Source organism: Capricornis sumatraensis, chromosome 4, assembly GCF_032405125.1.
Source record: "Capricornis sumatraensis isolate serow.1 chromosome 4, serow.2, whole genome shotgun sequence".
Taxonomy (NCBI): domain Eukaryota; kingdom Metazoa; phylum Chordata; class Mammalia; order Artiodactyla; family Bovidae; genus Capricornis; species Capricornis sumatraensis.
The window spans coordinates 132,550,437-132,573,224 of NC_091072.1; the positions used below are offsets into that span (position 1 = coordinate 132,550,437).

Consider the following 22,788-nt stretch of genomic DNA (forward strand, 5'->3'; position numbering starts at 1 on the left):
ATCTCTTTTTACTGAATGATAAAATGTTGGTGTGAGTAAAATTAGAGCTCAGGAACTGTTGAGAGTCTTTCTCCTGTCTTGGAGAAATCCCATCTCCCTTTCTGTCTAGATATCTGTTCTCTTCTAGCTCCCAATTAATCAGTTTGTCCTTTTAGCACAAATCTTAAAGGAGAGTATTCAGGAATATAGGAAACAGAGAACTTTCTCTGATTCTCTTCTAAATCTTGTTGCATAAATGACTGCATTCTTTTCATATATATCTGAAGGAAAGCAAATTCATCCAGATAAATGTGGATTGATAAGGGCATTTTCCATGGACATATTTCCTTGGAAGTATGTCCATGGAAAAAATATATATGTATTTTTCCTGAAAGAGTGAAAAGGAGGTGAGAATTCGGCCTTCCATTTGGAATTCTCTGGGAAGTCCACGAGATTTGTTTCTGCTGGTTTACCTCACATGAGAATCTACCAGCGCCTGTGATCTCCCAGCTCTGAACCTCTGCTTCCCTAACACGCACCACCCCTGGGATTACAGCTCACCGAGAGAGGGACCGAAAGTTCCAGAGAACTGAAGGAAGAGTGCTTCGAGGTCGATCGCTATCTGTGACATCCCTAGGTGGGCTGCCTCAGCGGGAAAATATGGTTCATTTATTTCACTTCTGTTGACTCAGGGAGCAATTTTGAAAAAGACATTCACTGCTAAAAAGCAAAGAATTGACAAAGTGTGTCCTCATGTCAGGAATAATAGGTTCAAGGGTTATATTACTTTGGGTTAGTATTTACAAAGGTTAGTTTACTTTGAGGGATTGTTAGGAAGTGAAGGGTTGTTGAGAGTGTTGGTATTTGAGGCAAAGCCCCAGGTGAAAGCCAACCCCAGGAATTTCAAAAATCCAAAGTAATGAGAGTGAGAGTGAAATAATCAGGAGATGATCTGATGGTACTTTCAAAAATCCTTTCCTTGTTCTGTGTATGGTATGACTATATGCACATGTGTTTATTGCAGAAAATTTGTAGGATAACAGTAAACAGAAAAGATCACCTAAATATTAATTGTCATCACTATCACCTAAAGAAAACCATTGTAAGAATTTTGTTGATATTTATTCCTATCTTTCCCATCCATTGAATTATTCTTTATCAATTTGATAACATTTGAGGTAAATTGACTGAAATTAATTTCTACAACCTCATTAAAATGATCTAAAGATCATTGATCAAAATTACATTCTTTGTATATTATACCTAAAGACATCCTGGTATTTATACTTTTCCATAAGGAATTTTTTAAGAAAAGTAATCAAGGAAAGGGGAACCAAGATCAGTGTTTATCATCAAAATTCAATTTGTCAATGTGGAATAAAACAACTAGAAATAATGTTTTTATTGATCTAAAAATGGGAATCAAAAGAAAAAATAACATTTAGGAAATCTAAAGAGATTTGAAGCTTAGAAACATGTCCCAATCAATTTCATATGTAACCTGCAATGATCTGCATACTTTATAAGTGGAATTGCTATTCTTGGATCACTTTGAAGGTGATGAAATAAGTACCAGTGACTGTGTGAGTCTAGGAGTTTGTTCTAGAGGACAGGGGTTAAAGGTCCGTGCTAACGTCATGTTGAGCCTGTAAAGATTCTGTTATCCTAAGAGTGTTTACCTAAGCCCTAAGCTGGTGGGTTTTACTTGTGATGCTCTGGGTTATTTGGGTAGATATCGATCAGAGATAGTGTCCTCACTGGACCTCCCCAGAAAGAGTGTAAAAGGAGCTGAGAATTCCGCTTTCCATTGGGAATTCTCTGGGAAGTCCACGAGATTTATTTCTGCTGGTTTACTTCATATGAGAAGCTACCAAACTCTGCCATCTCCCAGCTCTGAACCTCTGTGTCCCTAACACGCATCACCCCTAGGATAACAGGTCACCGAAAGAGAGACCAAAAGTACCGGAGAACTGAAGGAAGAATGCTTCGAGGTCGGTCGCTATCTGTGACATCCCTAGGTGGGCTGCCTCGGTGGGAAGCTGGACTTCCTGTGGAGAATTTACTGCTCTTTGAAGTCTCTTGGGAAGTGACCAATAAAGGTTTGTACTGCCCCTGAGGCATCTATTTGCCAGATCACTGGAGAATGTAGATTAGGAATTCACAGAATGCACTCTAGTGAGAATGAACTGCCCTTGTGAGTGAGGAAAGTATTCAAACCTAATACAGGTTTAGACGAGGTTTAACCTTGTCTATTTCAACAGGCAATGAAAACTTACACTGCTCTACGTGTTGAAGGGAGAGACAACTGAAAATATCAGTCTTGGTCAGGAAATGCACATTTAAATCAAAATTACAAATTCATGTTATGACAAAACAGAAATATAGAATTAATATTTACTTTTTGGGTTTCATGATTATTTTTTTCAGGAACAAAGTTCAGTTTTGTAGTTTATTTTAGGAAGAATTGTGCCTGATCTGGACTAATTAGAAATTTCAACCCCTGTTAAAAGGATCTGAAATATACATGTGCTCTGTTAGCAACTATGTGAACTATTTAATAACATTTCTAATAATTCAAGATTAGCTTGGAATTAAAGTTTTAACTTAGAAGCAGTTCTGAAGGTATAATATTGACCTCCTATTAAGAAGAATGCATGTAGTTTTTTCTTCAATGCTATATAAACATAGAAATTATAAGATAAAGGAAATCAAATTAACAAAATTGGAACAATTTCCTAGTAAAATATAACCTCTTTTATGCTGGATTAGAGAAGGCAAGGCAGAGAACTGTGACCTAAACTTTTTTAATGATAAAGCTACCAGTAAAATTCTTAAAAAAACAATTCCTTGTGGATTGATAATGTCTAGTTTAAAAGTCTCAAGACTATTACTACTAATACTGAGGGAATATTGGTAGAGAAAAAGCAACAGTTGTGAAGGTTGAGTTTTTCAAGATCAAGGAAAACCAGCCCAAATGATTGTTGGATGAAGGCAGTGATAATGTGTGGAATTTAAAGGATCTGAAATGAAAAGATGTGATGTGATCTATTATATATTCAACTTGGGGGAAATTATATTTTTTGTTTTTGTTACTATAACATGTTTATTGCAATAATTTAAAGGATCTGAAACATACATGAATGTGAAAATTACATCTTCTTTTAAGCTAATCAGAACCAGAAAACCTCAAAATCAAAGAAAGTACATTTAGCATCTGTTCTGATTTTTACCTTATGCTATGTTCATTGTCACATGTATACATTCATAAAATTCATAAACTCATAAATAAAAATAAATTCTTCCTAGGTAGAAATGCACAGAATGAATGTAAGAGAACAAAGCACTGTCTTCGTCTCTATAGTTTACTGAGGAACAGGCCAAGAGGACAGAAACCTTAATATGGAAAAGCGAAGTGTTTTTCAATCAGCTTGTTCCTAATGTTCTTTTTCCAGTCACAAGATTTTTAAATATGCCCAAAGCTCCTGGGAGCAGAGCCATCTTTACTACACGTAAATCCCAGACTGTGACTTGAAATAGAGATTTTCTCTGCCTAACAAGCAGGCATTCAAGGATATAGCTTATTGGTGGAAAAGAAACGGGGTGGGGGGCCTCTTTTGCACCAGGAATCTGTTCAGAAGAGTGCTGTGTGGAGTCTTCTTTTTCGTTTGTTTTAAAATAGTTATTTATTTGTTTATTTTTACTACTTTCAGCTGTGCCGGATCTTCACTGTTGCGCGGGATTTTCTCTAGTTGCAGAGGGCGGAAGCTACTCTCTAGTTGTGGTGCCTGGGCTTCTCTTGCTCCAGAGCACAGGCTCTAAGGAGCATAGGCTTCAGTAGCTGCGCCATGTGGGCTCAGTAGCTTTGGCTCCTGGGTTCTAGGGCAGAGGCTCAATAGTTGCGGTACACGGGCCAAGTTGCTCCGTTGCACGTGGGATCTTCCTGGATAAGGGATTGAACCCATGTCTCCTGCAATCTCTGCCACTGAGCCAACAGGGAAGCTCTAGTGTGGGTTCTTCTGAGCGGAATGCTTCCCCTTCCTTCCTCTTCTCTCCTTTTAGCAAATGTTAACGGGGTATGGTTTCCTGGTGCTGGGCACACAATGGTGACACTGACTGTTCCCCATCCCCCACCCTTAATCTTCTAGCCTGATGACATGCATGCTGCTCTCAGGGCCTGTAACAGAGCCTGGTGCATAGAAAATGCTCAATGGATATTTTTTCTTTTGAATGAAGGAATGAATACATTTATTTTTCAATTTCTAAGCTGCCTTTGATACTATTTTTCTTTCATTTCCCATGCAAGATAAAGGGAATTGTCTTATCGAGAGGAAACCCATTAAAGTGATTTACCCTAGTTGATATTTTCTCCAACATAGCTTCAATATTTACTATAGTCTGATTTTATGACATTTTTATATAAATGGACAATTATTGTGTGCATCTCTGACAAGACATTGACACTGTAGTTTCTTCGAAAATTTTACTTTGAGTTTTATTTCCCTGCTGTTCATAGGAGTATAGGAGACATCGTCAAGATCATGAATCCAACTTCTCTATTTCATAGATGAAAAGGATTCTTACAAGGATGCAGTAAATGGTCAAGCACATAGCAGGATTGGGACTAGCATTTTGGTCTCCTGAGTCCGCTTCTCTTTTTTATTAGCCTGCAAGAATAAAAAAATTAAATGTCATTGTCTAATGAAATATCCTGTAGGTATAGGAACACAAGAGTTGCCATCCAAAAAGTTCAGGGTTTTCTGAGACTTAGAAAAAAATCCCTTAAACTGCCTGAACATCAGTTTCTTCATGATGAAATGTACATAGTATGTATGCTCCAGCCATCTTACAAATGTTTCATGGCAAACAAGAAAACATACTTATATCCAAGAAAACAAAAGATTTTTTAGAGAAGGGGAAAATTCCTTACTGACAGAATTTTGCCTGTAAACAATGGAAATGTGTAAAATATAACAAGTGAGAGAGCCACAGTTAAATTATTGGGTGTTAATTCTCAGACTTCAAAATAACCTTTTATACTTTAATAATTAACCTTGAAATATATTACTTTTATGCATTCATTCATTCTTATTCAATAAAGATTCATCAACTATCTATTGGATATCAGACACTGGGAAATGAAGGGCATAGAGTTCAACAACACAGAATCGATTCCCAATCTTTCAGAATTTACAGACATTAAACATGCAATTTTAGTCAACTGTAATGAGTGTCAGAATGAGAACAAGGTGCTCTAGAACTGTACAGGCAGACCTGATTTTATTGTGTTTTACGTTATTGTGCTTAGCCAGTATTGCATTTTTTTGACAAGTTGAATGTTTGTGGCAATCTTGCATCAAGCAAGTCCATTTTTCCAATGGCATTTAATCACTTTTTGTCTCTGTGTCAGATTCTATTAATTCTCATGATATTTGAAACTTTTTCATTATTAACGTATTTGTTACGGTGATCTGTGATCAACGATCTTTGACATTACTATTACAAAAAAGTTATAACTCACTGAAGGCTCGTGAGGTGGTAGCCTTTTTAACAATAATATATTTTTACATTAAGGCAGGTACATTATGTTTTTAGACAAAATACTATTGCATACTTAATAGACTGCATTATAGTACAAACACAACTTTTATATGCACTTGGGAAACCCAAAAATTCATGATTCACTTCATTGCAATTTCGTTTTATTGGGATGATCTGGATAAGAACCTGTAATATCTCTAAGGTCAGCCTGTGCTTTAGTTGGGGGAGGGGAGGTTTCTGTCTAATTGGAGGCTTGGGAAAAACCTTTAACAGAGAGACATTTGAGCTGGTTCCTGAAGGATAAATAGCTGTTGGGTAGAGATGAGGAGGTGGTGATAAAGACCAGACAGTGTTCAGTGTATGGGAACTGTACATATTGAGATGCAGAAGTGAGAAAGTGAACTCTGTTCAGGGATCTGAGGGAAGCTCAGAAAGGGTGAGGGAAGCTCAGAAAGGGTAAGCGGAGCAGAGCCTGAGAGGAGATGGGAGACACCAACAAGGGCTGGATTGTGAAATGTAGAGTGAGTTAATAGCCTTAAGGGTTTACATTTCCAACCAAGAAGCGTGGGAAGCCATTGAAGTTCTAGATAGTGGAAAGCGGTAAGGAGTGAGATGTGTCTTTTAATTTTTTTATTTTTTATTTTTTGCTGAATGAACGATTCTTTAAATTCTAGCGTGCTTTATGATTTTCAAGTCTCACACACATGATTTCATGTAATCCTACAATAACTTTCCCCCCTAGCCCTACAATGCTCCTCTTCCCCTCCCTCCCCCAACGAGTAACCACTAATTTGTTCTCTTTATCTGTGAGCCTGCTTCCTTTCTTTTTGTTCACTAGTTTGTTGTAGTTTTCAGATTCCACATATAAGTGGTATCATACAGCACAGAATTTGTCTTTCTTTGTCTGACTTTATTCACTTATCATGATGTCTTCCAAGTCCATCCATTGTGTTGCAAAATGGCAAAATTTCTTTCTTTCTTTCCGGCTAAGTAATGTTCCATCGCGTATATTAATGCTGTGCTGTGCTGTCGCTCACTCATGTCTGACTCTTTGCAACCCCCAGGACTGTGCCTGCCAGGCTCCTCTGTCTGCGGGGATTCCCCAGGCAAGAATACTGGAGTGGGTCGCCATTTCCTTCTCTAGGGGATCGTCCCAACTCAGGGAACAAACCCTGGTCTGTCTCATTGCAGCTGGGTTCTTTACCATCTGAGGCAGGAAGGAAGCCTGTTTATATTAATATACACCACAAAAAGCACTATAACTAGTTGGGGGACAAGTTGGCAAGAAAGTAACACTAAGAGATTGTCCTGTGATCTAGGAAGGAGGCTTTGCCCAAACACTGAAATAAGCATTACTTTCAACTTCTCTGCTACAATTGTTTCTTTTGTACAAACTTGCCTAAATCATTGAAAACTGTGGACCAATGATCATGTTGAGAATTTCTGGAGTCATTAAAAAGAGTTTAATGAATGTTGTCAAAAGTAATGTATGCTAATTTAATAAATGTGAACCATTCTGAAATTTAGTCACTAAACAGATGCTTCCCTCTAAAAACTGACTAAAAACAACTTGTTTTAGCCCTAAGTCAGTGTTGTCTGAAAAAAAAATTACACAATCTAAAAGTTGAGAATTGTGTTTTATTAAGTGGACTTTCTGAGGACTATAGCTTGGGGTACAGCCTGTCAGATTGCTCCAAGGGACGGCTCCAAAGTGGTAAGAGAAGAGCCAAGATATATAGCAATTTTTGCTCATTATATATATGTGTTTTTTCAGAGTCAAGATCTGAGTGATTTCATTATATTTCCAAAGGGCTCTATGATCAGTGTGAGAACTACTGCTCTGAAGTTCCCTTAACCAAAGTAAAAAAGCCATTTTCCATAAGTGTTGCTTTCCAGATGGGCCTTCTTTAAAGCAGAGTAGAAATGATTGCACCCTCTCCAAGACCTAAAGATTCTTGTTCTTGTGTGACCCTGCTCACTTTCTCCTTCTGTCCCTCCCACCACCACTTGCAAAGACTCATCAATATGTTGCTCCATAGAGTTAAAGGCAGCCCTCCGTGTCCGTGGTTCCGTATCTGGATTGAACCAAATCTGGATCACAAATAGTTGAAAAAAAATTCCAGAAAGCTCCAAAAAGCAAAACTTTAACACACACCAGCAGACTGACCATACCCCATTTGCATTGTGTTAGATGTTACAAGTAACCTCAGTTCAGTTCAGTTCAGTTCAGTCACTCAGTCGTGTGAGTCTTTGCGACCCCATGAATTGCAGAACTCCAGGCCTCCCTGTCCATCACCAACTCCCAGAGTTCACTCAGACTCATGTCCATCAGGTCGGTGATGCCATCCAGCCATCCCATCCTCTGTTGTCCCCTTCTCCTCCTGCCCCTAATCACTCCCAGCATCAGGGTCTTTTCCAGTGAGTCAACTCTTTGCATGAGGTGGCCAAAGTATTGGAGTTTCAGCTTCAGCATCAGTCCTTCCAATGAACACCCAGCACTGATCTCCTTTAGGATGGACTGGTTGCATCTCTTTGCAGTCCAAGGGACTCTCAAGAGTCTTCTCCAGCACCACAGTTCAAAAGCATCAATTCTTTGGTGCTCAGCCTTCTTCACAGTCCAACTCTCACTTCCATACATGACTACTGGAAAAACTATAGCCTTGACTAGATGGACGTTTGTTGGCAAAGTAATATCTCTGCTTTTCAATATACTATCTAGGTTGGTCATAACTTTTCTAACAAGGAGTAAGAGTCTTTTAATTTCATGGCTGTAATCACCATCTGCAGTGATTTTGGAGCCCAAAAAATAAAGTCTGACACTGTTTCCACTGTTTCCCCATCTATTTCCCATGAAGTGATGGGACCAGATGCCATGATCTTCGTTTTCTAAATGTTGAGCTTTAAGCCAACTGTTTCACTCTCCTCTTTCACTTTCATCAAGAGGCTTTTTAGTTCCTCTTCACTTTCTGCCATAAAGGTGGTGTCATGTGATTATCTTAAGTTATTGATATTTCTCCCGGCAATCTTGATTCCAGCTTGTGCTTCTTCCAGCCCAGCATTTCTCATGATGTACTCTGAATATAAGTTAAATAGCAGGGTGACAATATACAGACTTGACGTACTCCTTTTCCTATTTGGAACCAGTCTGTTGTTCCATGTCCAATTTTAACTGTTGCTTTCTGACCTGCATACAGATTTCTCAAGAGGAAGGTCAGGTGGTCTGGTATTCCCATCTCTTTCAGAATTTTCTACAGTTTATTGTGATCCACACAGTCAAAGGGTTTGGCATAGTCAATAAAGCAGAAACAGATGTTTTTTAGAACTCTCTTGCTTTTTTGATGATCCAGCAGATGTTGGCAATTTGATCTCTGGGTCCTCTGCCTTTTCTAAATCCAGCTTTAACATCTGTAAGTTCACAGTTCACGTATTGCTGAAGCCTGGCTTGAGCATTACTTTACTAGCATGTGAGAAGAGTGCAATTGTGCAGTAGTTTGAGCACCCTTTGGCATTGCCTTTCTTTGGGACTGGGATGAATGCTGACCTTTTCCAGTCTTGTGGCCACTGCTGAGTTTTTCAAATTTGCTTGCATATCGAGCACAGCACTTTCACAGCATCATCTTTCAGGATTTGAAATAGCTCAACTGGAATTCCATCCCCTCCACTAGATTTGTTCATAGTGATGCTTTCTAAGGCCCACTTGACTTCACATTCCAGGATGTCTGGCTCTAGGTGAGTGATCACACCTAGATCACACATCGTGATTATCTGGGTTGTGAAGCTCTTTTATGTACAGTTCTTCTGTGTATTCTTGCCACCTCTTCTTAATATCTTCTGCTTCTGTTAGGTCCATACCATTTCTGTCCTTTATCAAGCCCATCTTTGCATGAAATGTTCCCTTGGTATCTCTACTTTTCTTGAAGAGATCTCTAGTCTTTCCCATTCTGTTCTTTCCCTCTGTTTCTTTGCACTGATCGCTGAGGAAGGCTTTCTTATCTTGCCTTGCTATTCTTTGGAACTCTGCATTCAGATGCTTATATCTTTCCTTTTCTCCTTTGCTCTTTGCTTCTCTTCTTTTCACAGCTATTTGTAAGGCTTCCCTAGACAGCCATTTTGCTTTTTTGCATTTCTTTTTCTTGGAGATGGTCTTGATCCTTGTTTCCTGTACAATGTCACGAACCTCCATCCATAGTTCATCAGGCACTCTGTCTGTCAGACCTAGGCCCTTAAATCTATTTCTCACTCCCACTGTATAATTATAAAGGATTTGATTTAGGTCATACCTGAATGGTCTAGTGGTTTTCTCCACTTTCTTCAATTTCAGTCTGAATTTGGCAATAAGGAGTTCATGATCTGAGCCACAATCAGCTCCCGGTCTTGTTTTTGCTTTCTGTATAGAGCTTCTCCATCTTTGGCTGCAAAGAATATAATCAATCTGATTTCAGTGTTGACCATCTGGTGATGTCCATGTGTAGAGTCTTCTCTTGTTTTGTTAGAAGAGAGTGTTATGACCAGTGCATTCTCTTGGCAAAACTCTATTAGCCTTTACAAGTAACCTAGAGATGATTGAAAGTATGTGGGAGGATGTGCATAAGTTATATGCAAATATTATGCCATTTTATATATAGGACTTGAGTATCTTGGATTTTGGTATCTAGAGTGGTAGCCGGGGAGTTGTGTCCCAAACCCAACCTGCTATGGATACCAAGGGACAATTCTACTTACAATCCTGCTGTCTAAGGCTTGTAAGTCTGGAGTCAGACTGCCTGGATTGGAATTCCAGCTCTATCATTACATGTCTAATATTGGATCCATCTCACAGCCTCTATGTCTCAGTTTCCCCACCTTAGAAAAAAAAAAGATAATAATAGTATCTTCCTTAACAATGTGGTGAAAACTAAAAGAAAATACCACTGTAAATCACTTAGAACAGTGCCTAGCCCTTACTGTTAGCTTATTTTTATTTCTTACAAAATTTATTCATAAAATGGAGACCTTGAATCATTCATTTTCACACCAACTCTCAGTTTGAACAATTGCATGGTTTTGTTCTTAAGTGCAAAAGCAGGAAAAAGGGAAGAAACACATGGATCAGGATTACTATAGTCATGAGCAGCACTAAAATTAGAGGCTGGGGTTGCTTTGCCTGCCGTGGATATGCGCAGCCATGTCATCTCAAAGGCACCTCAAGTCACACCACATGAAACACACAGTCTCTGTAAGAACTAGGTTTGGCACATACATAGGTTCAAGAAGAGCACTAGACTCCCCACTTTCCTTTCATTCAGATTGCCATGACTAAGCCCTTCTTGCATAAAGCATTCAGATCTGCCATTGCGGATAGAATTAGGGAGGTCATGCCTGTGGGCTTTCTCCAAGTCTGTCATCTCCCACTGCCCCGGACTACAGTTGCTCTGATTGGAGACGCAGACCTAGTTGATTGCCAGGCACACAAACATTTGGTGACCATCGTCACCAGTAGCATTTAGTCTCTTTCCCACCAGACCTGCTACCTCAGAGAATGATGTCTAACTCTGTAATGACTGTCCCTGCTTCTGCAACTGTGTCTTTGGATAGGAGTCAGATGAGTAGCTATGCACACTGAAATCATAGAGTTTTAAATTCTCTGACTTTTAATCACTTAGAAATAGTGAAGAGTCTCTTTATATACATACTTATATATTATTATATGTATCTCCTTTTTATGGCTTTCCTGGTGGTTCATTGATAAAGAATCTGCCTGTCAATGCAGGAAATGAGGGTTTGATCCCTGGGTCAGGAAGGTCCCCTGGAGAGAGAAACCCACTCCAGTATTCTTGCCTGGGAAATCCCATGGAAAGAGGCATTTAGTGGGCTACATACAATCCATGGGGTCAGGAAAGAGTTGGCCATGCCTTAGCAACTCAACAAAAAATCCTTATTATGACTAGCTCCCACCTTCCATACTGCCTTGGAGTTCTGCTTATAACAATGTCGGCAGTACTTCTAGGTGATGACTTGAGGGTTTAGCTACTTCACTGACACATATGTTTACGAGAGCTCATCTTTTCTTTCTTTACTTTGCCCTCACATGAGAAATAGCTCCCATGTTGTTTCAGCAAAGTAGAGATCAATAAAATACAAAGTACATGTTTGAAGAGTCAGTCCAAATTCAATGACCTACATTGTGGGAAAACAATAATTCATTAAAAAATAGATTTTAGTGAACCCTTGGTCTATACTCCAAATTTAAAAATAGGAATGACCCTGTTTCTAGGCTATCATACTCATCTTTAATTAGTATGCTGGGTGGGGAGTTGGGTTAAAGATGGTAAATAGAGTGAGAACTAAGGAGAGTAGTTGGCATATAAATCTGGGAAGGGCAGAGAGGGCCTGAAATGAAGCTTTACAATTAGCAGTAAGAGCACCTCCTCACAGAAAGAGTGTAAGGGGAGAAGTCTGGGGGGTGGGGGGAAATTTATTTACAATCAGGTCTCAACCAATATGGGATGAAAAACATTTTCTTAGTTTTATGCTTCTGTTACTAAGAGACTGAAATAATATAGTCATAGTATTTATAAGCACTCTTAAGGCCATTTGGGGACTATTTTATTTCAAAACTGAAAGCCTCAAATGGGAAAAAGAAGCAGCAAATTAATTAATTGTGTTTATCTTTGCATTTCACTTCTCAAATCCTACCTTTTTTTGAAATAAAGAATTCCTCTTCTCCTGTATATCCTTTAGCAAATAAAAATTTTTTGTTTGCATTAACGCAATTGTATTTGAATTTGCAACACTACATAGTTGCAAATAAAAGAGAGTGCTCAAAGGACTTCCCTGGTGGTGCAGTGGTTAAGAATCCACCTGCCGATTCAGCAGACACAGGTTCAATCCCTGTTCCGGGAAGATTCCACATGCCGCGGGCCAACTAAGCCAGTGGACCACAACTCTGGAGCCCTTGCCCTAGAGCCGGTGTTCTGCAACAAGAGAAACCCCCACAATGAGAAGCTCCAACACCACAACGAAGAGTGGTCCCTGCTCCCCACAACTAGAAAAAGCCTGTGGGCAGCAGCGAAAATCAAGCATAGCCAAAAACAAATCAACTAATTAATTTTTTTTAAAGTTTGCCATTAAAAAAAAAAGATTGTCCCAGAATAGAAATGTAAGACATTTAAGAAGTGTATGCCATCAGAACTTTTACTCCCCTGGATTAGATACAAATGAACGAAGTAGTAAGTCTACAAAGAGGAGCAATTATTTGAAGATTTTGAATTATTTTGATAGTGGGCTTGAATAAAGCTTATATAAATATATATATTTAAATATGTTGCTAAGATGTGACTCAGACTTTAGAGAAAAGTTCTATTGCAAACTGTTTGTCTAATTTTTTTTTTTTTTTCAACAAATGGTTTCGATGGTTCCTAAACTTTTCTGGAATTTGGCGAAGTGCGTAGGTGTCCTTGAGGTTGGCATCAATCAGATTCATCATTGAATGATTAAGTGAACCCTGTCTGTTCTGATCCAGTCTGGAAGGCTCTGCTTGTAGATTTGCAGATCATCTTCTTGTGTCCCATGCTGCATTCATCAGCCAGTGGAAGCTGGGATTGATAATATCTTTATTATCAGACTCTGCTCAAGTGGCCATTTCAATTTCTTTTAGGTATGGTCAAAAAGTTTTTTCTTAAAGACCAAGTTTCAAAGGACAATAAACATGTAGACTTATATGAAAACTACATACAATATTTACATTTTGGAAGTTGTATTAGCTCTTTTCTAAATTAGTGAACCTTGTTTTGTCAGGAAGTAGTATTTATATTTGCCTTTTGTGTCTCACTTCTCAAAAAGCAACTTATCAACAAGTATGTTTTGAGTGGTTCAAGAAAGTTGCAGATGGCAATTCTACATTTTGGCTGTCAATTATTACTATCATTTAAGTCATATACTACAAGTAAAATATTACTTACGGTCTGAATGATTGAAATAAGAAATTTAAGAGATGTAGTAGCTACCAAACTCCATACGCTGAAGACCTGAAATACATTATGAAAAACCATGATGAAAAATAAGACTTTTTCTTCTTCGTGTACAAGTGACAAAATTGTTCTTCGAAGTAGAGTTGATGATTAATGCCAGAATCTGTATCAGCTTGGGGGATTTTACATAGAACTTCTTGAGTCATTCCTTTGCCTATGGTTCATAGGCAAAGTACCACTTAAGAAACCGATTTAGACTGTTTTCAGATTCTCATACTAGGCGATTGCTCTGAGCTGGCATGAGAATTATCCTGTGCAGTTTACTAAGGGTCTTTTTCCCCTTGACCTTCCCCATCCCTCCTACCTGTTCACTGAACTCTTCCTTTTGAATGCCTATGACTCTGCTGGTACCCTCTGCTCCAAAAGTAGCTCCTTGGCCCCAACTGTTCCCTCCACCTAAAAAATTCTTCCTCATGAATCAACTCGCTTGATTTCCTTACTCGTTTAAGTACTTACTTTAAATATCCCCTTTTCAATGAGGCATAATTTTTAATACTGCTGCTCCGACCTGTCCTTTCTCCCCAGGTGAAGTATTGGGTCGGCCAAAAAGACATTTTGCGTCGAGGTTTTTCTGTTACATCTCAGGGACAAATCTGAAAAAAACTTTTTGGCCAACTCAGTACTATTGTATCCCCCTTGAACAGGTGAGCTAATGGAGCCTCAGAGAGGTTAAATGAGTTAACTAGTTCAATTTAAGCTAGTTACAATTTTTCACCTTTATAATTCTTTAATAAATATCCTTGTGCACGCATATTAAGTCATTTTAGTCATGGCTGACCCTGTGCGACCCTATGGACTGTAGCCCGCCAGACTCCTCTGTCCATGGAATTATCCTGGCAAGAATACCGGAGTGGGTTGCCATTTCCTCCTCCAGGAGATCTTCCTGACCCAGGGATCGAACCTGGGTCTCCTGTATTGACAGGTGGATTCTATACCATCTGAGCCACCTGGGAAACCCAAATATAATTAAACGCATATCTTATTTTCCCGTCAGGATAATTTTCCAGATGTAGACTTGCTGGCTATAACAGTAGGCATATTTTCCAAACATATACTATTTTTTGGCTTTATGTTTTAATAGTAGTGGCAGCAATGGCAGAGAGCTAAAATGAAGTACTATATGAAAACTTGGATGTTGGACCAAGCATCCCCCTTTAAGATCTGTCCTGTTTTTCCCCTTGTCAAAAGGTACTTGCTTAGTTCCTAGAAGGGAAGTGGTTCTTTATTCTGGGAGAAAGTAAAAAAAGTGGAAGTGTTACTCATTCAGTCATGTCCAACTCTTTGCAACTATGAACTGTAGCCCACCAGGCTCCTTGGTCCATGGAATTCTCCAGGCAAGAATACTGGAGTGGGTTGCCATTCCCTTCTCCAGGGGATCTTCCTGACCTAGGGATTGAACCCAAGTCTCCTGCATTGCAAGCAGACCCTTTACCTACTGACCCATCAAATTTGCTCATAATTGGAGCAGTAGCTGATACTTGGTCTTATCTTATGCCCTTGGGCCACTGAAGGAAGAGAGGTGAAAGGTGATTACTGCTGCTGAGGGCACATGCCTTGAAAATAGCTGTTTGTCCCACCTTTGACACGTCCATGTAGATAGAGCTTTAAGCCAGGTACTGCTTTATCCCAATTGTCTCTTCAGGTTTCCTTGAAATATTTGTGATTTGCTGCTGCCAATCTGCTGCTCTCTGGCAAAGTACCCAGCATGGAATTGAAACAAATACTAACTCTCTGATAGTATTCTTTAAAACCTTTCTTTTACAAAGCTAAATAAATCCTTGTGCTTGATTCTAGGTGCTAACTTAAAAATGAGGACTAACACAATATTGTAGACCAACTATACTTCAAAAAAAAGTTGGCTTGGACTTTCCTGGTGGTTCAGTGGTTAAGACTCCACCCTTCCAATGCAGGGATGCAGAGGGCATGGGTTCAATCCCTGGTCAAGGAAATAAGATCCCACATGCTGCATGGCACAGCAAAAAATATATGTTTACTTAAGCAACATAGAAAAATTGAGGACTTGTTTCCATCCCTTCATCACTTAACATGAGCTATTAACCTGAATGGCAATGGGACCTTTTTTTTTCCAACAGTCGGTGGCATCTATACTGTGATTCAGACAAAGGCCAAAACAACAGCAGATGAATGGGGAGACAACTATTTTCTGATTGGTCCATATTTTGAGCATAATATGAAGACTCAGGTGGAACAGTGTGAACCTGTGAATGATGCTGTTAGAAGAGCCATGGACGCGATGAACAAACACGGCTGCCAGGTAAAAGACACCGTCTGATGCTTCCTTCAGCAAGTCTTAGTAAACTGTTGTGGAAACATACCACCCTTTACGTGAACTCATGAGAAAAGACCACTCATCTTCTTAGGCCAAAGAAGTTGGTGTATGAGAAAGACGATGAACTTGATTTTAAATAGGTTACATCTGAGACACCTCATGAAAACCTAGTAGTATAGTAGGTTTGGAACTCAGCAGAGGGCATAGAATAGAGATGCTTGGGGAAAAGCCAGCTGTGTCTAAATTGTAGTTGACATTATGGGTGTTTATAACATTATTCAGTGGAAGATTATAGACTAAGAGGCAACATTTTGAGCCAAAACTTGGGTGATGTCAGTGCGTTAGAACATCGACATGAAAAGAAGTCACAGACTGCAAAAGTGGAAGCTCAGCTAATGGTTAGAACCAGAAGGGCTTTGTAGTTGTGACAGTGTTAAGGCTCTTGAGATGGGAAGATTATCCCGGATTAGCTGGGTGGATCCAATGTAATCATAAGTATCCTGATATTAGTAAGAGGGAGGCAATAGGATTACAATCAGAGAGGAGATATGGCAACGTGGGCAGAAATTGAAGTGATGAAAGCTTCGAGGTGGAGGAAAGGGGCCACAAGCCAAGGAATGCACATGGCCTCTGGAAACTGGGCAAGGCTAGAAGACAGATTCTCCCCAAGAGACTGCTGATGAAATGCACCTCTGCCAACATGTCAGTTTTAACTCATAAGACCCATTTCAGAGGGCTAACCCCTAAATCTGTAAGATAATAAATTGTGCCATTTTAAGCTACTAAATTTGCAGTAATTTTTGCCACCTCAATAGGAATAGAGATGTCAAGACAAGGAAGGAGTTTCAAGTACAAAGGAGGGATTGGATCAACTAAGGATTGAACCCAGGTCAGTTGGGTTGAGTAATACTGAGGTCATTTGTGGTCATCGTGCTAATGACAACTTCAGAGGAGAAAGTGGGGTTAAAGCAGATTGCAGTAGCTTGAGGAATGAATGAGCAGTGAGGTAAAAGATACAGAAATGTGGCTGGGAGGTTTTTCTACGAAGAGGAAGGATAAAAGTCATTTCAAGTGATATGGTTCTGAGAATTCATGTTTTCTTAAATATGAGTGAGCATATTTATATTCCATAAAGAAGCATCCAGAGGACGGAGAGAAACTGAAAGTTTAGAAGGAATAGATGAGAGTAAGGTCACTGAGAACAGGAGAAGAAATGAGATCCAAAGCCCTGCTGAAAGGATTGTTCTTCATTCCTTTTGCTCAAACTGGAAACAAAGGGTTAATGCAAACAGAAATGCGTTACTGAGGAATTCAAGATCATCTCACTCCGTGTTTTCAGTGATCTTAAGTGCTCAAGATAAAGTTCTGAGAGTTAGAAGGCAAGTATTAATATAAGAGTGTGAAGAAAGAGATTCTGGAAAAGTGTTTAAGAAATAGGGAAAAGAATTTCCGGACATCGCTAAGGTATGTGTGTGTGTTGGTCGATTAGTCATGTCTGACTCTTTGTGACCTCATGGACTGTAGCCCACCAGGCTCCTCTGTCCATGGAATTCTCCAGGCAAGAATACTGGAGTGGGTTGCCATTTCCAGAGGATCTTCCTGATCCTGGGATGGAACCCAGGTCTCCTGAATTGTAGGCAGATTCTTTACCAACTAAGCCACCAGAGAAGCCCCCCCTTAAGGTATAGTCGTGACTTTTTAATGGCACAAATATACACAACTGTGACTTTCTCCAGGAGTCTCCTACACATGAATGAGTTCTGTTTTGAGAGCACATTCTCAAGTTCAATTGTTTGTTCACCAGAGTTAGCCTAGGTACCCAACTAACACAATTGGCTTTAGAGGACTGTCCTGCAACAGGTTTACGATACTTTTCACACAAACAATACATGAAAAATGAACACAAAAAGTAAAACATTTTTAACCTTACTGTACAGTGCCTTCAACAGTACAGTAGTACCGTCCCATAGCTAGCATTCAAGGGCTGGCATCAGGTGAACCGACAAGAAGATTTACTGACTGGAGGAGGGAGGTGGGAGATGGTAGAGCTGAAGGATCCTCAGCAATAGGAGATGGAAGGTGAGCTGTAATTTCATGCATGCCTGATGTTGATGGCACAGGGTCTGGGGCCTGAAATGAAGTGCTATAATACTGTGTTCTGTATAGTACTGTACAGTAAAGTACACAAAAGCATAACCACTTGTAGAAGAAGCGCACATGTGGCAATGTATGCCACACATGTGAATAATGTATGTGATTGGACATGTGAATGCACGTTTGCATCTCTGAAAGTTCGCAGCTTGAAGGTTTATATGTAGAGGGGCTTTACTGCAGTCAGCAGCCTGAGTGAAAGTGTTAGAAATTAAATAGTTGGAGATTCAATGTCGTTTAATTTCAGCAGGTGTGCAACGGGGCAAGGTGGCATAAGTCTTGGAGGTAACTGTGCCATTGACTGAATTAATGGTTGAGTTGCTGGATGGTTGGGTCTGAAATGGACAGGAAAGGAAGCAATGAAAGGAAAAAAATGGTGATAATGTAGGACAAGAAGGAGGGTCCTAGAAACTGGAGATGCTGAAGAGGAAAATGAAAGAATGCATACACTGGGAAAAACACAGTGAGAGAAGTATGGAAGTTGTGGTTGAAGGATAAACATTTCAGAGAAGTAACAGTTCAGCTATCGACAAGGATAAGATTGCAGCCTTGAGCTTGGGTGGCTGATATGCAGTGGACATGAAGTTCTTTAAAGTCAGTAAGGTCAAATAGCTGTGAGGTAAGTGTGTAGGATACCATCCTGATTTTAAAATTTCCCAGAATAAGATAGAAAAGTACCCAAGAGATTCATAGAATAGGGAAAGGTAACATGTTTGAATAATGTAAATTTTGGAGATGTCTTTATATGCAAAAAAAGAATAAGGTTTTAAAAGTTTCAGTATGATGTAAAAAAATCTTAACTTTCCTTTGCATTCACCTGAGGAATATAGTTTCTAAGAGTGGAAAAATGAGTTTTCATTGAGATGTCGATGGGAATGGTGATGTCTAGGAGGTTTAGGGTATAGAACACTTAGTTTAAAAGGGAAGCTGAAGTCCCAGAGGGTACTTTGGAAGCATATCACAGTGAGAATGGTGTGGAGAATTAGAATAACAAAGGTTTCAGGTTATACTGTTGGGATGAAATGAGTGAGATGTTAGAAGGGGTTCACATTTGAAAGTGTGAAAGTGAAAGCCTCTCAGTCATGTCTGACTCTTGGCGACCCCATGGACTATACAGTCCATGGAGTTCTCCAGGCCAGAATACTGCAATGGGTAGCCTTTTCCTTCTCCAGGGGATCTTCCCAACCCAGGGATCAAACCCAGGTCTCCCACATTGTAGGAGGCTTTTTTACCAGCTGAGCCACAAGGGAAGTCCAAGAATACTGGAGTGGGTAGCCTATCCCTTCTGCAGAGGACCTTCCCAACCCAGGAATCAAACTGGGGTCTCCTGCAATGCAGGTGGATTCTTTACCAACTGAGCTATGAGGGAAGCCCCTCACATTTGAAGCTCTTGTGAAAGAAGAGGGAGATGAAAGTCATGATGAAACTGACTGCACTCAAGATTCCAAGTGGATCTCTGATGTAAAGATGTTTCCTGTCGTGAGCAAGAATGCATTGGAAGTCAAGACAAGCTAGTTTACATTTTCTGTAGTTTCTACACTTCTCTGTGCTCTTAGCTCACTACATCATATGCCACATATCAGGCAGCCAGTACCTATTTGTTAAATGAATGTATAAATCAATGAATGTCCCAGAAGAATCTATTGAAAAGTTCTTTGGAGCTCAGGAAAACAAAATCTGAAAAGGAAATTATGCCATGATAAATACTGAATTGCAATGGCTGCAGCTGACAAGTAATGAGGATCTTTCAGTGTTGACCAAGGCATGGATGGGAGAAAGAAATCACCATGAATTCCTGAGTCCCAAGTAAGGGAATGGTGATCAAATGGGCTTTCAGACTCTGGAAAATTCAGCCTTGGGGAGAGTCATAAGGTCAATGCTGGCAATGTAAATTCAGTTTACTAGAGAGGACTAGATACCCAATGAGAGAGGCTCTTAGCTTCTGCCAACTTCAAAAAGGGTTTGAATTCATTTATGGAATTGCATTGCACATAATAGGAGAAGAAACGTAAAATAAAAAACATGAGTAAATTACTATAGTAAAGTAGATACCAAAAGGAAAGTTAAAATTTAAACATACAAATGACTAGTTTTTAATTGGAAAAATTTGAAACAGCTAGTACATTAAAACATCCACAAGGTAAAATATTTTGGAATAAATAATCAATTTGAAGAATATAATAGAATAGTTACCTTAAAGAGAAAATGTGTCTTGCCCGTGTGCGTGAAGTCACTTCAGACGTATCCAACTGTGCAACCATATGGACCATAGCCCTCTAGGCTCCTCTGTCCATGGGATTCTCCAGTTAAGAATACTCAAGTGGGTTGCCATGCCTTCCTCCAGGGGATCTTCCTGATCCAGGGGTCGAACCCGTGTTTATGTCTCCTGCATTGGCAGGTAGGTTCTGTACCACTAGCACTGCCTGGGAAGCCCCCAAAATATGTCTTGGTCAATATATTTAGTTAAGACTTCTTGCAGTAACCATACTGGGAAACACTTATCGTCACTGTTTTTTTTTTTTTTTTGATAGGGGGAATAAGAGAAATCATATACCTTTGTCTAGAGAAACAACCTAAAACCATGAGCTCAAGGTCATGGGAAGCTAATGATAGACAGAAGAACAAAGATCACATGGTCTACATACTTCATTTTTGAATGACTAAATCTAATGAAAAGCAAGAACTTGGAGATTCTAGATGATTGGGTGCTGGCCCATTTCCTCTTCAGGCTCAAACATGAGATGCTCCGTGTTACCATTATTGTTTTCTATACAGCTTGTGTAATCTCCAGAGTTCTAAATACAGTTTCTATCAAGTACAGCTTCTAAGTACAAATACATTTCCCCCCCCTGCGTTGCCTAGCATTACTCCATGGCTGTGTGTCCTTTCTATGGCAGGTGCGCTTTGGAAGATGGCTGATAGAAGGGAGTCCTTACGTGGTTCTCTTTGACATTGGCTATTCGGCTTGGAACCTGGATAAGTGGAAAGGAGACCTCTGGGAAGCATGCAACATTGGCATTCCTTATCACGACCAGGAAGCCAACGATATGCTGATCTTTGGGTCATTAACTGCCTGGTTCTTGAAAGAGGTACTGTTTACTGTAGAGCCCCACGATAGACGGGAAGCATATTGCTGTAGCCAGTAATGATCCTCTGGTTTTCAAGCTAGTTTTGAGATGGTACCATTATTAATTGTTTTATTGACATATCAAAGGAATCTGAGAAAATGCCTTCTTGTAACTCAATGGGGATTCTCCAGGCAAGAATACTGGAGTGGGCTGCCATGCCTTGCTCCAGGGGATCTTCCCAACCCAGGGATCGAACCCAGGTCTCACACATTGCAGGCAGATTCTTTACAGTCTGAGCCACCAGGGAAGCCCTGTGACTGAATACCAGTCTTTGAAACATGGTGATAATCATGCTTATTAATATTCACCGTATGTCAGGTTTAACTAGAACAATGTGGGTAAAACACCCAATTATATTTCCTGCTACATAGGTAATATCCAGTATATATGCAAGAAAAAACACTCTACATCATGGACTAAGTACATGCATTCCAGCATCAGGGGAGTAGAAAATGGCTTGAAATATTTGGTTTTGTTCATGCATGAGTGCTTGTGTGACTGCAGTGGCTCTTAGATCCTTCAATCATTTACTAAAGGGTGAAGTGATCTCAGCAGTTGCTAAGAAGTCCACAGCAGTGAAATATTCTGTAGATGTAAAACAACAATAAGAGCCTTGGAAATCAGTCTTTGTTAAATGAGCCAAGTCTGTACTCAATTCCTGAAAGCATGGCAGTAGGATTTCTTCACATTCCTTGCATTACCTCAAGATGATTATGCTTTGCTTAAAAATCAAAAAATTAAGAGCATCTCTGGCAAAGTGGGACTATGTTCTAAGAATAAATCACAGAGCTGTATATTGGCTGTGTGTCCCGTTTACCAGTATAACTTCTTTCTGACGAAGCCAACAGCCATAAAGGGCGTGTAGGTTATTACAAGATATAAAATACAGTTTGTGAATCTTTACTGCTTATGCAGTTTATATATAGTACTGTGTATCTCTTAATCCCATACTCCTAATTTATCCCTACCCACCACTGTTTACCTTTTGGTAACTCTAAGTCTGTTTCTATGTGAGTGTGTTTCCATTTTGTAAACAAATTCATTTGTGAATTATATTTAAATTTCCCTTAGAAATGATACCTCTGTCTGATTTACTTCACTTAGTATGATCATCTCTACTGCATCTATGTTGTTGCAAATGACAGTATTTCATTCTTTTTATGACTGAGTAATATTCTATTGTATATATATGCCATGTCTTTATCCATTCATTGGCTGATGGACATTTAGGTTGCGTCCAGGTCTTGGGTATTGTAAATAGTGCTGCTATGAACACTGGGGTGTGTGTATCCTTCCAAATTAGAGTTTTCATCTTTACCAGACATATGCCCAGGAGTGGGATTGCTGGAGTGTATGATAGCTCTATTTGTAGTGAAACAAAGTAACTTTAAGGCTAAGAAATTGGTGCCTTGCCTAGTGTTAGAGTTAGACCTGGAATTAGATCTGGGTCCTCAGTGTGTTACTAAATTTCTATTTGACTCTAAGCAAATCTCTTTTTCCCCCAGTCCCATATTCTTAAAATAATAATATACAAATGCTGCTACTGCTAAGTTGCTTCAGTCATGGCCAACTCTGTGCGACCCCGTAGACGGCAGCCCACCAGGCTCCCCCGTCCCTGGGATTCTCCAGGCAAGAACACTGGAGTGGGTTGCCATTTCCTTCTCCAATGCATGAAAGTGAATACAAATACAAA

General features: G+C 39.6%; 1 protein-coding gene across 3 annotated transcripts in view; it reads left to right on the forward strand.

Moving 5' to 3' along the window:
* Window positions 1–1,744: 1,744 nt before the first annotated feature.
* The window catches only part of GYS2 (glycogen synthase 2), a 58,507-nt gene continuing 37,463 nt past the window's right edge, over window positions 1,745–22,788 (forward strand). The window contains exons 1-4 of one of the 3 annotated variants that reach the window (XM_068970035.1): window positions 1,745–2,078; window positions 15,620–15,801; window positions 20,865–21,056; window positions 21,985–21,987. In XM_068970035.1, the coding sequence (XP_068826136.1) occupies window positions 1,961–2,078; window positions 15,620–15,801; window positions 20,865–21,056; window positions 21,985–21,987 (495 nt within the window). In that variant the 5' untranslated portion in view covers window positions 1,745–1,960. Of the gene's footprint in view, window positions 2,079–15,619; window positions 15,802–20,772; window positions 20,796–20,864; window positions 21,057–21,984; window positions 21,988–22,788 lie in introns of all 3 variants that reach the window. The other 2 variants (XM_068970036.1, XM_068970033.1) reach the window with 2 other exon arrangements.